This window comes from Octodon degus, unplaced genomic scaffold, assembly GCF_000260255.1.
Source record: "Octodon degus isolate 3935 unplaced genomic scaffold, OctDeg1.0 scaffold00116, whole genome shotgun sequence".
Lineage (NCBI taxonomy): Eukaryota > Metazoa > Chordata > Mammalia > Rodentia > Octodontidae > Octodon > Octodon degus.
Genome location: NW_004524692.1, coordinates 5,140,235 through 5,155,262, shown reverse-complemented (window position 1 = coordinate 5,155,262; position 15,028 = coordinate 5,140,235). Strand labels below are relative to the sequence as shown.

General features: G+C 41.1%; 1 protein-coding gene across 4 annotated transcripts; it reads left to right on the top strand.

Moving 5' to 3' along the window:
* The first annotated feature begins 1,833 nt into the window (after positions 1-1,833).
* On the top strand, positions 1,834-11,824 carry Dusp12 (dual specificity phosphatase 12). 4 transcript variants are annotated; one of them, XM_023699855.1, is made up of 6 exons: positions 1,837-2,185; positions 5,134-5,247; positions 5,420-5,538; positions 6,054-6,150; positions 6,749-6,935; positions 11,417-11,824. In XM_023699855.1, exons 1-6 carry the CDS (start codon positions 1,890-1,892, stop codon positions 11,573-11,575), a joined length of 972 nt encoding a protein of 323 aa, XP_023555623.1. In that variant the 5' UTR covers positions 1,837-1,889; the 3' UTR covers positions 11,576-11,824. The 4 variants fall into 4 exon arrangements, with proteins under 4 accessions (XP_023555625.1, XP_023555623.1, XP_004639949.2 ...); XM_004639892.2 differs by having other exon boundaries at positions 1,837-2,242; XM_023699856.1 differs by lacking the exon at positions 1,837-2,185 and adding an exon at positions 4,067-4,607.
* Positions 11,825-15,028: the final 3,204 nt, after the last annotated feature.

Sequence of the window (15,028 nt, the reverse complement as noted above, 5' to 3'; positions counted from 1 at the left end):
TCAACCAAGCAGTCAGGCTCAGGTTGCTGTGGTTCGATTCCCCACAACTCAGGCCAGCCAAACCTGCCCTGAAGGTATTCGGAGCAAAAAAAAAAGATACCCAGTCATAGAATGGACCCCACTTCCTGACAGCGTCCCAGCAACACCAAAGCCCAGCCTCCTCACTCCTTACCTTTCCGAATCACCTAGCAAGAGCCCAAATTCTTCTTTTTTTTTTTTTTTTTTTTTTTGGTTATTCCATATCACATGCTTTTTTTGGACTTATAATTTCATTCTAAACACTTGACATACATTTTGATATGTATAGTTAGGCTACACAGACTATACAAACCAAAGCTATAAGAATAGTATACACATTTTCAAAAATTATGTTTCATAAAAAATATAGAGAAAGGAAAAATAATCGCACATCCTGCATCTCACAACTTCTAAAAATAAAACTACAGATATAAAATAGAAACAAATTAAACAACACTGAAATTATCAATCTTGAAAGAAAAATTACAAGGCAGCATCGGGCGTTCTTTGAAGGGCTAAAGTTTTTTTTTGGCAGAACCAGGGATTGAACTCAGGCACTTGCACTTGCCAGGGAAGCGCTTATTCCACTGAGCCATCTCCCTGGCCAAGGGCTAAAGTTATTAAAGAGAACACAAATTTATTACAAAGCTAATGATGTGTACTGATAAATAAAATAAGCAGTATAATTCGACATTACAAGTTTTTCCACAATTAATCTCCTTAAGCAGTAATCTTTAACTGTATCCAATATAAATTTACTGACTGTAATAATTGGCAACTAGTATCTGGCATACAGTGTGAAAGGACATATAATTTCATTAAATCCAAAGTACTGGGCCAGGGAGATGGCTCAGTAGGATAAGCGCTTGACTGGCAAACGCAAGGATCTGAGTTCAATCCCCGGTTCCGCAAAAAAAAAAAAAAAAAAAAAAAAAAAATACTATAAATAGTTAATTTTAAAACTATCTCATAAAGGTGTATGCAAAGGCCTTTTTAAAAAACAAGGCTATATGAATATAATAAAACTAGTTTTTCCAAGATTCAAATAACAAAATGGTTATATAAGTACACACATTATACTTCCTAAATAAACTGAATCAAAGATCACAAAAATATTGCCCCCCAAAATCATATTTTTTTCACCACTCAGGTTTGTCCCTGCATCTTCATTACAGCTGGCTAATTCAGCAAGACCACTTTCTGATTCAGTACAAGAGCCCAAATTCTTTAACGGGCCCTGCCCAGCACCTCTTACTAAGAGACTCCGAAATTCTCCACAGCCCCTGGCCAAAGAGTAACACCAACTCGCCCAGCTCCATTCCGATGTGCTGCTGGAGGGCAATGAGATGCAAAAACTTCAGATTGGTATATACAAAATACATACAACAGTAAGTAGTGAGAAAAGGATTCACAGCCCAACAGAGAGCGGGAGAGTCAGCGAGTGACGAGAGAAATACGAACGGATTCTGAAGCACTGAAAGCATGCTTCGCTTCCAATGCATGGAATGACTCGGTTGATTTCAAATTTGCAGTCGCTCCTGCTCCCTCTAAAGGTGTGACACTCCGCGCACTTGGTTTAGTTTCGTAGAAGTTCACTCTCGACGAGGAAGCCTGGAGGGTCTGGGGGAACGCGCGTACGCAGGATGCCCTGAACCGGATTAGCGTAGCTTCACCTTCCCGGGTCGGCGAGGTCCTCCGAGCCGCCCAGGCGTGCTGGCGCAAGAAAGGGGCGCTCTAGCCAGCCGCCCACTCTGTGGAGGGACGCTCTAGCCACTCACTCAGTGGAAGGACGCTCTAGCCAGCCGCCCACTCGGTGGAAGGACGCTCTAGCCAGCCGCCCACTCGGTGGAAGGCCCGTAGCCGCCTTGCCGATGCGCGCCGCCATGTTGGAGGCACAGCCCCCCAACCATGGCCGCGAGCGCCCGGACCCGAGCGTGGACCCAGCCCTCTCCACCGAGCGGATGCTGGAAGTGCGGCCGGGGCTGTACCTGGGTGGAGCGGCGGCCGTCGCGGAGCCGGATCACCTGCGGGAGGCTGGCATCACCGCCGTGCTGACGGCGGACTCGGAACCCGCTTTCCAGGAGGGGGCTGGATTCGAGGGTCTGCGGAGCCTGTTTGTGCCGGTGCTGGACAAACCCGAGACCGACCTGCTCAGCCACCTGGACCGGTGCGTGGCCTTCATCGGCCAGGCCCGCGCCGAGGGCCGTGCGGTGCTGGTGCACTGGTGAGCGCCGGGTCTGGGTGCGAGAGGAGCCCCGCCTCGCGGGCGTGCTGCGCTGCTCGTCCCTCTGTACCCCTGTGTCCCAAGGAGGGGCAGGGCCTGGAGGCGGCCCCTGCTTTTTCTCGTTAGTGTTTTGGTTCCTTCTGCAGAAGTTGGTTGTTGGGGGGGGGGTGGCGGGGCGGGGGGCGTGGGCCGCCCGCAGATGAAGGACGGGGTCGCTACCCTCGAAGTGGTTTACAGCGCTTTAGGAGGAGCTACCCACCCCAAAGACTACAGCGGATTAGCTGTGTAGGGACGGAAGGACAGGACACGGTTGCTGTGATACACCTGTAACAGTGGGCAGGCTCGCAGGAGAAGACCGGAATAGATCGGATTAATGGCAGCTTTACATGACGTGATAACTAACCCTGAGGAGTGAAGACCCAAAGACTCAGGGAAAACTGTTCTTTGTTATGTTTGGATGCATTTACGAAGGGACGGATGTGTAGGACCGTGGTTGGAGAAAAGGGCTAGGATCAGCTGGAAAGGACTGAGGGGGAAACCCAGGAAGGCCTGTCCCTTCGGGTTCTTGGCTTGTGTAGCATTCCTTGCTCTCAAGGGCAGTATATCCCAGGACCCCATATGGAGCGAGGGTCTTAGCGTCCATTAGACAAAATATGTGGGCGTATTCCTTTATGGACAGCTCTTAAGACGGAAAGGTGAAGGAAGGGTGGAGTGGTATTTCTAGGTTTTATGACTGGTTTTAGAAGAGAGGGATTCTAGTTTTTTAGACCTGTCTTTGGGGAGAAAGAAAGCAGGAGAAAAGATGAATTAGAAGAAGAGTTACACAAATGATTCTGTGCATGGAAGCAGTCATAAAAGTAACAAACTTACATAGCTCTTTTCTGTAGAGGAAGGGGCAAATGAGGAGTGTAAGAAAAAAATTTTTAAGGGCGTAGTAAATGATTTTTAGGTAAATTCATTGGGCTTGAAGAAATACAGTAGTCTAGGATAAAATAAGGAGCTGCAGAACAGACAGTACATTGTAAACGATTCTCTTTGGAATATTGAGTAGGATCAAATAGATAACGAGGTGTGGGACAAAAATCTCAGCACATCCAAACAGATGCTCAACAGTCGAGGTTTTGTGACAGACTTACCTTTCTCCCTGGTATATGAGTTTAGTTAATGAGAACTTAGGAAAGTGATCAGGGGGATTGTTTTCTTGGTGGGGCTGAACTTAAAGTGAACAGGAAGATAGAATAAAGCTTTTTAGAGCATCTGCTGCTATGGTCCTTTAATTGAAAATAATCAGTTTGCCCTATGTAGAGGTGGTAGCCCCTGGATTCCTTCAGTACTATAGTGACCACTCCTTGGCAACTACAAGGATTAAAGCCCTAAGAGCTGAATGAATGCCTCCCATTAAAGCTGTCCAACAAAGGAAATAATTTTCCCTTTTCAGTAGGTGGTCTTGGGATGCTAACAGATTTTTTGATGTAAACCCATTTTGTCTAAAAGATACATCTAAAGCTGAAGGCCTGAGGAAATGGTATTGTCAGCGTTGCAACTGTAAACATGCAATTTATACTCAATACTGAAAGATCTATAGGTTGCCAGATGATTAAGAAAAAGACATTCCCTTGATATAGTAATTAGTTGTCTAGACCCTTCTCAAACTTAACAAAGGTTGCAATCTCTCCTAACTGAGATATCTCTCTTGGAAACTCCTGCTGTACTCCTTGGCAGTGTATTCTGGTTGAAATAAACTCTTCTGACTGTTAGAATTATAAGTGTGTGACATCATGCCCAGCTACTTGCGTTTTTCTGTATTCGCTATTGATAATTTTTTTTCTGCTATTCTCCTTATCCTGTATGTTGTATGCTATCTCTTATTGTAGATACTAAGGGAGATTAACAGAAGTTAAGGTTATTGAGAATGAAGTGTATGAGTAGTTTATTTTCTCTTATTGTATATTAGCACTTGTTCTGTATATTTACATGAAGTATATAAGACAACGATCAACTCAAAAGAAGTCTAGCATTAGATCAAAGGGGAACTTCATTACTAAGAGCAAAAGAGCTTGGGTTCTGGAGCCATTGGAAAAGTTTTACAAGATAGTAGAATTAGTTTTGAGTAGGTAGTCCATTTGGTACAGGAGAAATAATGTAACTAAGCCTGATGCTAGATATGCTGAATTCATGTTCTGCAGAATTAATGAGTGAAGTCCAAGGAAAAACAGGTTAAGAGTAGGAAAAATTTATTGAGATAACTCCTGGGAGGCAGGAGTTGCCAAAGAGCCCACTTCTCAAAGGAAGTTTTTACAGCAAAATCATGAAGTCAGTACAACATGGGTCAAACTATAATCAACCAAGATGTGCAAGTTTACAGGTATAGTCCCATAGGTAGTATTGATCCAGTTGGGAAGCAGGTCATGTAGCAAGTATACCTGGAAAGAATGAAGACCTTCTTTAGGAAGAGGTGGATCAGGGGTCCTGGCCGTCCTGCAGGGTGATGGATGGCGAGACTTTAAGAGCACAGGTGAAACCCATTTTCTCCTGGGAAGGTATCCAGGCCTAGTCATTCCATCTTTATCTTGAGGCCTGGCCTTCAACAGATGTACAGCTGGCCACAGTTGTAATGGGTTCTTATCCTCTGTACTGACTCCCTGGAGGGCCTAGACTTGTCTGACTTGCCTATAATATTTCTACCTAACTTAGCTGTCTATAATACAGTCATATGATTGAGAATTCAAAAGAAGGAAAGAAAGGAACAATTCTTTACTCTGGTAAAATTTCAGAAACAGGGTTGAGTAGAAGTACAGATGAAGTGGACCTGAACTCAGCCATTACTGGAGCTGTTTTTTTTCTTTTAATTGTTGCTATTTGCCATTTTATTTTGAAGGTCTCTTTTTCAGTCATGCAGGCGTCAGTCGAAGTGTTGCTATAGTGACTGCTTTTGTGATGAAGACTGACCAGCTGACTTTTGAAAAAGCCTATGAGATCTTGCAGGCTCTCAAGCCAGAAGCTAAGTGAGTTCTTTGTTACCTTGGCTTATAAGATTTTTACATAAAGAAAAGTGAACTTTGGGGCTGGGGAGATAGCTCAGTAGAATAACCACCTGCCTATCAAGCACAAGGTCCTGAGTTCAATCCCCGGTACCACAAACAAAAAAGAAAAGTGAAATTTGTTTTTTCCTTACAGAATGAATGAGGGGTTTGAGTGGCAACTGAAATTATACCAGGCAATGGGATATGAAGTGGACACCTCCAGTGCAATTTATAAGCAATATCGTTTACAAAAGGTTACAGAGAAGTATCCAGGTAAGAATAATAATTGTTAGTATGTGTTGGACTTTTTCTAGATGTCACTTATTGACACTAAGTGTATTATCTGACTTTTCTTGTATTTGCCCGAGACAGGTAGTCTCTCAGTGTCTGTCTGTCTGTCTGTCTGTCTCTCTCTCTTTCTGTCTTTTATGTACCACTGAGCTGCACCCTGTTTTTTTTGAGGCATCTCTCCAAAAGTTGCCCAGGCAGGCCTTAAATTTAAGATTCTCCTGCCTCAGCTGCCCATGTATGTGATTTCCTTTTGAAACTGTGGTCTAATAAATAATTTACTCAAGGTCACATGATTTATAAATGGCTTTGAATTTAGGTAGCCAGGCCTAGAACCCAAGACTTACTGTACTCTCCTACCTCATTGTAGAGTTTTTACTTTCAGTTTTTGAATTTCTGAGTTTAATATGTATTTCTTTAATTTGACATTACTTGAATTTTGTCTGAAAATGTAGAAAGATTATTCTGAAAAATAGTTACGTGTTAACTATGTTATATAGAATTGCAGAATTTACCTCAAGAACTCTTTGCTGTTGACCCAACCACCATTTCACAAGGAATGAAAGATGAAGTTCTCTACAAATGTAGAAAGTGCAGGTAAAATATTTTGTGTCTTCTGGAGAATTTTTTTTTTTTGCGGAACCAGGGATTGAACTCAGGTCCTTGTACTTGCCAGGCAAGCACTTATTCAACTGAGGTATCTCCCCGGGCCCCTTCTGGAGAATTTTATCTTGTCTCAGTAGCTGAAAAAATATCTGCCACAGGATGGCAGATATTTCCTTTTATCTTTGTGGAAAAATTTGTTTAAATAATACAGAAATTTCTAGTTCATATCTGCTTTCAAAAAGAATAAAACTGTTTGAAAGTAAAACTAGCTGGATGTGGTGGTGTATACCTGTAATTGCAGCACCCTGTAAGTCTGAGGCAGGTTTGAGCCCAGCCTGGGTAACTAAGTGATGTAGACTCTGTCTCACAACTGAAAAAGCATGGAGATGTAGCTCTGTGCAGAGGCCCTGGGTTCATCTCTAGTAAGAGCAAAAAAAAAGGATAAAAGTAGTAATCAGGTTGTATTTTAAGTAGCATAGTCGACCTTGTATTATCTTATCAAATGTCTCTAAGAAATTTGCACATTTCATCTGTTTCTTTTCCATCCTTTTGGAAGTCATTAATATTTTTGTTTGTTTGCAAATTGTAGACGATCCCTTTTTCGAAGTTCCAGCATATTGGCTCATCATGAAGGAAGTGGTCCTGTAGCCTTTGCTCACAAGAGGACGGCACTGTCCCTTTCGCTTAGCCCAGGCAGTCAGGCTCAGTGCACCTCCTACTTCATCGAGCCTGTGCAGTGGATGGCAGCTGCATTGCTGGGAGTGATGGACGGACAGGTGCGAACTCGTTCTGTGTTCTATGGCTTCATTATGTCATCTATATTTTGTTCCTTTTTGCATTTTAAATCGTATTTTAGCCCGTGTTTTACTCCATCTTAACTCCTTTCTTCCTGAAGATCATACTTTTTTTTGGTGCTGAGCATTAACCCCAGGGCTAGGCCCACACTATACTATTAAACTATACTCTTAACCTGAAAATGAATTGTTTTTAAAAACTCAGCTAATCCCCAAATAATGAACTACATTTGGTTAAGAACCACTGTTCTAAAGTAATAGAGTCCATGATGTTATTGTTCTATGTTTTCAAACGTAAGTGTACGTTACAGATGCCTGAGGCAGGAGGATTGCAAGTTTGAGCCCAGCCTATGTAACTTAGTGGCTTAATCAGACCCTGTCTTTTTCTTTTTTGGTGGAACCGGGGATTGAACTCAGATCCTTGTGTTTGCCAGTCAAGTGCTTATCCTACTGAGCCATCTCCCTGGCCCTGAGACCCTGTCTTAAAATAGAAAAGGTTTGGGATATAGGTTAGGGCAAAGGTCCTGGGTTCAGTCCCCAGCACCACAAATACACAAAAACCCCCAACTAACGAACTTACTTTCTTTTTTTCTTTCTTGTTTTGCTACAAGAAATCAAATTCAGAATATTGTGCTTTCCAGGCAGGCACTGTGCCACTGAGCTATCTCCCTGGCCCATTATTTTTATTTTATTTATTTCACTTTATTTATTTATTTATTTTTTGGGGGGTATTTTTAGGGAAGGGTCTACAGGGTGTTCAGGGTCTCACTAATGGATTGGACTTGTAGTGATCCACCGGTTTACAGCCTCCCAAGAGCTGGGATTACAGGTGCATGCCACTGTGCCCAGTTTCAATTGCTGACTTAGCTCATTGGCCAGCAAGGCAGGCCCGGGGATCAGCCCCCTGCCCTGCACCTGCTTGCAGGCGCTTAAATCTGCTGAGCTATTTGGCCAGCCCCCATTATTTTTAAATTAATTAGAACACATTGACAAAATCTGAATTTTACAATGAAGTAAGTTAATGATTTAAAAATTAGGCTTAAAATCTGTCTATTGGGAGGGGCCAGGAGATAGTTCAGTGGCACATGTGTCTGCCTGGCAAGTGCAAGGTCCTGAGTTCAATCCCTGCTACCAGAAAAAAAAATTTGGGCTGGTGAGATGGCTCAGTGGTCTAAAGCATCTACTTAGAACAAGCTTAGCAAAGCACAGGGCCCGTGGTTCAATCCCCCAGCACCACATGCCAGCTGGCCCCGCCCCCTGGTGGGCTGAGCTGGCCCCCCCCTCAAATAAATTTAAAAAAAAAATCTTTCTATTGGATCTTTTCCTGATCTGTCAGTTTGGTATGTTTGCTATGAAATTCTTTTTCATTTCTTGTTAAAGAATCCAGCTAAGATAAGCATCCTGTGGCAGCCACATTTCTCCTTTACTTATAATCTGAAAGTATCCATGACATGTAAATATAAACATGTATTTCTTTGCTAGGGTTCAGTTGAACTCTGGGCCTATGAACTACACGTCTAGCATCATAGAATCATAATCATTATGAATTTGAAGGTTCTTGTATGGTTTGTCTAAAAGTTTATTTAATAGATATTTGATAAAGCTCTTCTACTTTATTATCTTGTTTCAAGAATACAGTAGCTTTATAAAATAGGAAATACCAGAAACATTTGCAATTTATGCATGAGGGAATGTAGTTTACATTAGTTAGCCTGGAGAGCAGTACCTTGCAGTCTAACCCATATGTTCAGATAAAGCTGTGTTTTGAAAAACAAGATGTAAAGCTGGGCATGGTGGTGCACACTTGTAATCCTAGCACTTGGAAGGCACATGCCCTGCCTATGCTGCTGAGGCAGGAGATTGCTGTGAGTTGAGTTCTGAGGCACTCTGGCCTACATAGTGAGCTCAAGGCCATTCTGAACCAGATAGTGATATCCTGTCTTCAAAACAAAACAAAAACAAAACAAAACAAAACATACCACCACAACCACCACCACCACCACCACCACCACCACCACCACCACCACCACCACCACCACCACCAAAAAGTGTAAAGTTGTGAAAAAACAAGGTATAATTTATACCATATAATTCACTTACTGGGTGTGTATGATCCAGTGGCTTTTAATACATTTATAGTTTTTGCAACCTGGCCATTCTCTTTACCCTCAAGATAATTAGATCCAGGAGCAAGCACCTCTTTTTTTTCCCCCGTGGTATTGGAGATTGAACCCAGAGCCTTCAAACTGAGCCACATCCCCATCCTTTTTCATTTATTTTGAGACAGGGACTTACTAACTTATCCAGACTGGTCTTGAATTTGAAACCCTGCTGGCTCAGCCTCCCGGAGTGCTAGAATTATAGGCATGTGTCACCATCCTTTCCATCCTTTGATCTTCGCATCCTTTTTCTTTACTAGTCATGTATACTTTGTTTTTCTGTGAATTGATTTCATATTCTTGGCTCATTTTTCTTAAGTTCTGTCTTTTCTTACTGATTGGTAGGAGCTTTTTACATGTTCTAGATGTTTGTTTCTTTTTTTTTAAAAAACCTTTTATTTCTTTATTTTGTGCATGGTCTCACTACACAGCTCAGACTCATAACGATCCTCCTGTCTCAGCCTCCCCAGCACTGGGATCATAGGCATGTGCCACTACCCTAGGTTTCAGTTCCTGGCCAGATACACCTGGTTTCCAGGGCAGGCACAGCATGTGGTACTGGGGATTGAACTCGGGTCCTTGCACTTGCCAGGCAGGTGCTTAGACCACTGAGGTATTTCCCCATCCTATAGATGTTTCATCTAATGTACTACAGGCAGGTGCTTAAGCCACTGAGCTGTCTCCCTGGCCTCAAATTATAACATGTACTACAAAGGATACTTCCTATCCTTTGAGGGTAGTAGTTAAGCAGTTAGTTTGTGATTTTGATGAAATCTAATTTGGTTTTTTCTCTTTTGTGCTTCTGGTGTGCTGCCTTTTTTTTTGTTTGTTTGTTTTTGTTTTTGTCTTTTTGAGGCAGGGTCTCACTATGCTGTTCAGGCTGGCCTTGAACTCACTTTGTAGCCCAGGCTAGTCTTGAAATTGCAATGATCTTCCTGCCTCAGCTTCCCTAGTGCTAGGATTATAGGCTTGTGTGCCCATGCCTAACCTGTGCTGCCTTTTTAATTTGGAAAATACACATATACACAGGAAAAATATTTTGTGAAAGATTTCAAATCATAATATGCAATATTATATATACTTCTTTGTATATGTGATTTTTTTTTTCCTTTTTGTGGAACAAGGGATTGAACTCAGGCCCTTGTGCTTGCCAGGCAAGCGCTTATTTCACAGAGCTATCTCCCCAGCCCCTATATGTGAATTCTTGTGTAGAATCTGTGTAATATATATATTTAAAAGTAGAGTTCTGGCTTGAAGACCATGCCCATTGTAAATATTGGTAGCATTTCAGTTGTTCCATTAGATGAAACATTCATTCAAAAAATATTTCGTTCAAAAATGTCCATATGAACTTGCTTTTCTCTAAGTGAATGCATGCACCCATTAATATTATAAAACTAGTAAAATTTTGTCTGGAGGAGGAAAAATGTTAATCCTAAAATGTTTACTTTGAATTTTCATGATTACTATTGAGGAGCAGTATCTTTACTAGTCACATATACTTTCTTTTTCTGTGAATTGATTTCATATTCTTGGCTTGTTTTTCTTTAATTTTTGTTTTTCTTATTCATTGGTAGGAGCTTTTTACGTATTCTAGATGATTCATTTCATTTGCTACAAATATGTAGCCTATTGCTTATCTCAAATTTGTGGAATATTTTGTTGATCTAATTTTAAGATATTTATGTAATCAGATTTGTTAGTATTTTCATTTATAGTTTTTGAGTTTTATACAACACTTTCTGTAGCTCAAGATTAAAAATAAAAATCCCTATCATATACCACACACAAATTAAAGCTCCAAAAGAATAATGCTGTAATTACACTAGGTAAAATATAAGGACTTGGTAAGCATTTTTGGAATTACCTGTTTTGCTGGAGCATCAGTTTATGTGTTTTTGAAGAATCTCATTCGTATGCTGTTAATGTCAGCTATTAATAGGACATAAAATCCTAATATGCTTTTCTGTCCTTTAGCATGATGTTTTTATTTGAAATCTTACGTTGCAACCTGATTAAAAGCTCTATAAATATGTCCTGTTCATGGAAGTTTCCTTAATTGGGTCATAAGCTTTAGCTTTTTCCTTTAACTTGGAATGTATGTTTCTGTTGGTATAAGATGCATCTTTTATAGTAATTGTAGTCCCTCTTTGATTATAGTACATTTCCGGAGCACTTATTAAAGTTCCTTGAAGATATGAGCCGTGTCCCATGTCTTACTATTTTTATATCCCATATTGTTAAAGGTGTTGTTGATCTTATATTAAAGTGAGTGAAGAAAGGAACGCATTTGTTGTATTTCAGCTTCTTTGCCCAAAATGTAGTGCTAAGTTGGGTTCCTTCAATTGGTATGGTGAGCAGTGCTCCTGTGGTCGATGGATCACCCCGGCGTTTCAAGTACATAAGAACAGAGTGGATGAAATGAAAACGCTGCCAGCTTTGGGATCACAAACAAGAAAATGATGGACTTGTGACATTGGGTAACGTGGAAAGAAACCTGTTGGTGATTCGTGTTACCTTTGCTTATCATCATTCATGGCTGAATAGCTAGTGTTTAGGCCATTTCATTTGGAATGTGAGAAGACAAAAATCACTTGATGTTACGTGGAATTATGCTTTATTATATATTACATAATATAAGTAGAATATATGACAAATTTTTAATCATGTACATTTTATTTGATTTGATATTAAAAGCATTTATAAACCAGATACTTGTTTCATATATTTTTGAAAGTTTTGGGTTTTGGCATGTTTGTTACGTTAAGTTCTGCGTACAAAAATTTGCCTGGTGGGGCCAGTGTGGCATGTGGTGCCTGGGATCCAACTGTGGTCCCTGCGTTTGCCTAAGCAGGTGCTTAGTCTGCTGAGCTATCTTGCTGGCCCTCTCTCTTTTAAGGGACAGTAGTAAACCTGTTTGTATCTGGATTTTTCTTGGAAACATGAAGGAAAGGCCACTGGTAAAATACAAAATTAAGATGTTTTTCTGGTTATTGTTCAGAAATCCAGTTATCTACATTTTTATTCTTTTAAAAATTTTTTTTTTTATTTAAGGCTTTCTGTGTGTGTGTGTGTGTGTGTGTGTGTGTGTGTGTGTGTGTGTATGGCCAGCTCAACCCACCAGGGGGCGGGGCTGGCTGGCATGTGGTACTGGGGGATTGAACTGAGGTCCCTGTGCTTTGCTAAGCTTGTTCTAAGTAGGTGCTTTAGACCACTGAACCATCTCACCAGCCCTATCTACATTTTTAGAAAAATGTACTTGAGAGATGGGGGGCGGCCCTAGGGATTAAACCCGGCCAGGGTTTTCACTCTGAATTATATGCTAGCCCTTTTCATTTTTTAGGCAGTTCACTAGGCCACTGCCCAGGTTGGACTTGAATTTGTGATCCTTCTGCTTTAGCTTTTGAAAGGTGCCAGGATTATAGGTGTGCAGAACCACACCCAGTAAGATACTGTGACAGTATATCTGACACCCAGAATTAAGAGAAGAAAGGTTTATTTAGGTCACGGTTTGTGGAGGTATAAGTCTATAACCAGTTGGCTCCAAGGCAGAGTGGCACATGGCGGAGGGCAGCAGTCCATGGCCAGCAGAAAACAGCAAAACAGCAAGAGTGAAAAGGGCCGAACAGCTGCAGCAGCAGAGGCAGCCTCTCTCCTTATATTCCATTCAGGCTATGGGGCGGGTGTATCACATCCATAATCCCAGCATTGGATCACAAATTAATCACAAACTCCAGAAGCCCACCCCAGTGACTGCATGAGGCTTTGGGGGGGAACAACTAGAGACAAACCACAACACCTCTTGTAATCTATGTATTAGTGTTAATATGTCTCTACTGTTTTTTAAAAATGTGTTTAGTATAGGGTCTCAATACACAGATCGAACTTGTAGTGATCCTGTTTTCAGCCTCTCAAGGGCTGGGATTGCAGGCACGTGCTACCACGCCCAGTTTCAATTGTGGAGTCAGCTTGCCCTGTGGGTGGGGCCATGTCTAATCAGGTGCTTTAATCCACTGAGCTATCTGGCGGGCCAGATATGCTTCTACTAATGAAGAAAATAATGTAGAGTTGCTGTGTATCAATTACTTTTTAGCCCAATATATTTGAGTATTGGAAAACATATGCCTAGGTTAGCTTTTCATTTGTTTATTTTTCATGTATTTGATACAAGGTCTCACTATACAGCTTGGACTTGTAGTGTTCCTCCTGTTTTGAGCCTCCCCAGCGCTGAGATTACAGGTATGCACGCTACCACACCCTGTCTCTTTGGCTGGCTCAGTGCACCCAGGAAACTCTGGTCCCTGTACTTGCCTAAGTAGGCGCTTAGTCCACTGAGCTATCTTGCTGGCCCTAGATTAGTTTTTTAATCTGATCTCTAGAATTAGAATTTATTTTACTTAAGTGTTAGAACTGGAGCCAGACATAGTAGCAAATGCTCATAATCTCAGCACTCTGGGTAACTGAGGCAGGAAGATTATACATTTGAGGCTACCCTGAGCAGTTTAATGACTTAGCAAGACCTTGCCTTGAGTAATGAAGAGGTGGGTGATACAGCTTCGTGTGAAGGTCCTGGGTTGAGTAACATGAAATGAAAACCCCAAAAGTGTTAGAATTGGACTTAATTAGCTGGGCTTGGTGACACATGCCTATAAATAAGCAATTAGGAGGATGGGGCAGGAGGAGTACAGGTTCAAGGCCAGCCTAGACTATCTAGTGAGTTCAAACCCAGCCTGAACAATATAGCAGGATCCTGTCTCAAAACAACAACAACAAAAAAGAGTTTGACCTAATTAGGTATTTGAGCATTTGTGTGAAATCAGAATTAGCTAGTAAAGAGCCTGTATGTCCTAAAGACATACTGCTCATTTATACATCTGTATTAATAAACACCAAAATGTGAATACTTTTTAAAAGCCAAAAAGATGATGCGCATAATGATCTTTAAAAATGATTCATTGAGGTCTGTCATGGTGGTGCATGCCTGTAATTTAGGCACTGGGGAAGCTGAGGCAGGAGAATCATTGTAAGTTTGAGGTTAGCCTGAGCTACAAAGTGACCAATCTAGAGGCCAGTCCAAACTTCATAGTGAGTACCTGCCTCTAAACTGCATAGTGAGACTGTCTCCAAAGAAATAAAATAAATTAATAAATAAGGTCAGTAAAAGTGCCTCATTGATATGTGATGGAGCATGCCTTAATTTTGGCACCCAGGGAAGCACAGGCAGGAAGATGACAAGTTCAAGCCCAGCGTGAGACCCTGTGTCCAATTCCCAGTACCACAAAACAACAAAAAGCTTAGCTTTTGACCTATATGGGAGCTACTGATAGGGCAAATCTCAAAGTAGGGCCGGAAGTCTTTGGCAAGTTATTTCAAAATTATTTTCTTTTGAGAAAGATTTCTTCTTAGCTTTCACAAAATCTGTTAACTTTTTTTTTTTAAACACCATTCTCTAGGTTTTTAAAAAATTTCATGTATGTTGTAGAGGGTCTCACTATGTAGATCGGACTTATAGTGATTCTCCTATTTTCAGCCTCCCCAGTGCTGGGATTACAGGTGTGTGCCACAATGCCCAGATCCTCTGGTTTTTTAAAAAAGTTTTCTTTTTCTTTTTTTTTTTTTAAGGGGCATCTGAAATTGTAGAGTAGCTAGCTGCAGTTTTGTGTGCCTCAGCATAATGCCTGTCCTTCCTGCACTGTAGACTGTATGACAGAGAATGACCTTGTTACTGTTTAAATTTAGGGTTAGTTTTCAGCTCAGTAAATATTATATATCGCGTACCCAATTTTACAGGTAAAAAGGTAAATCCCCTGCTTTTTTGCAACATACATTCTAGCTGAGATAGACGTAATAATAATTTTTTAAAAATACTGTTCCCCAGTGAGGAATGGTTCTGGGAAATTTATTTATTTATTTTTT

Excerpts from the sequence above, each read along its gene's own strand:
- Dusp12 (XM_004639892.2), top strand. The coding sequence starts at position 1,890 with ATGCGCGCCGCCATGTTGGAGGCACAGCCCCCCAACCATGGCCGCGAG. Across the intron at positions 2,243-5,133 it reads CGTGCGGTGCTGGTGCACTG|TCATGCAGGCGTCAGTCGAA; the intron begins GTGAGCGCCGGG and ends TCTCTTTTTCAG. Across the intron at positions 5,539-6,053 it reads GGTTACAGAGAAGTATCCAG|AATTGCAGAATTTACCTCAA; the intron begins GTAAGAATAATA and ends TATGTTATATAG.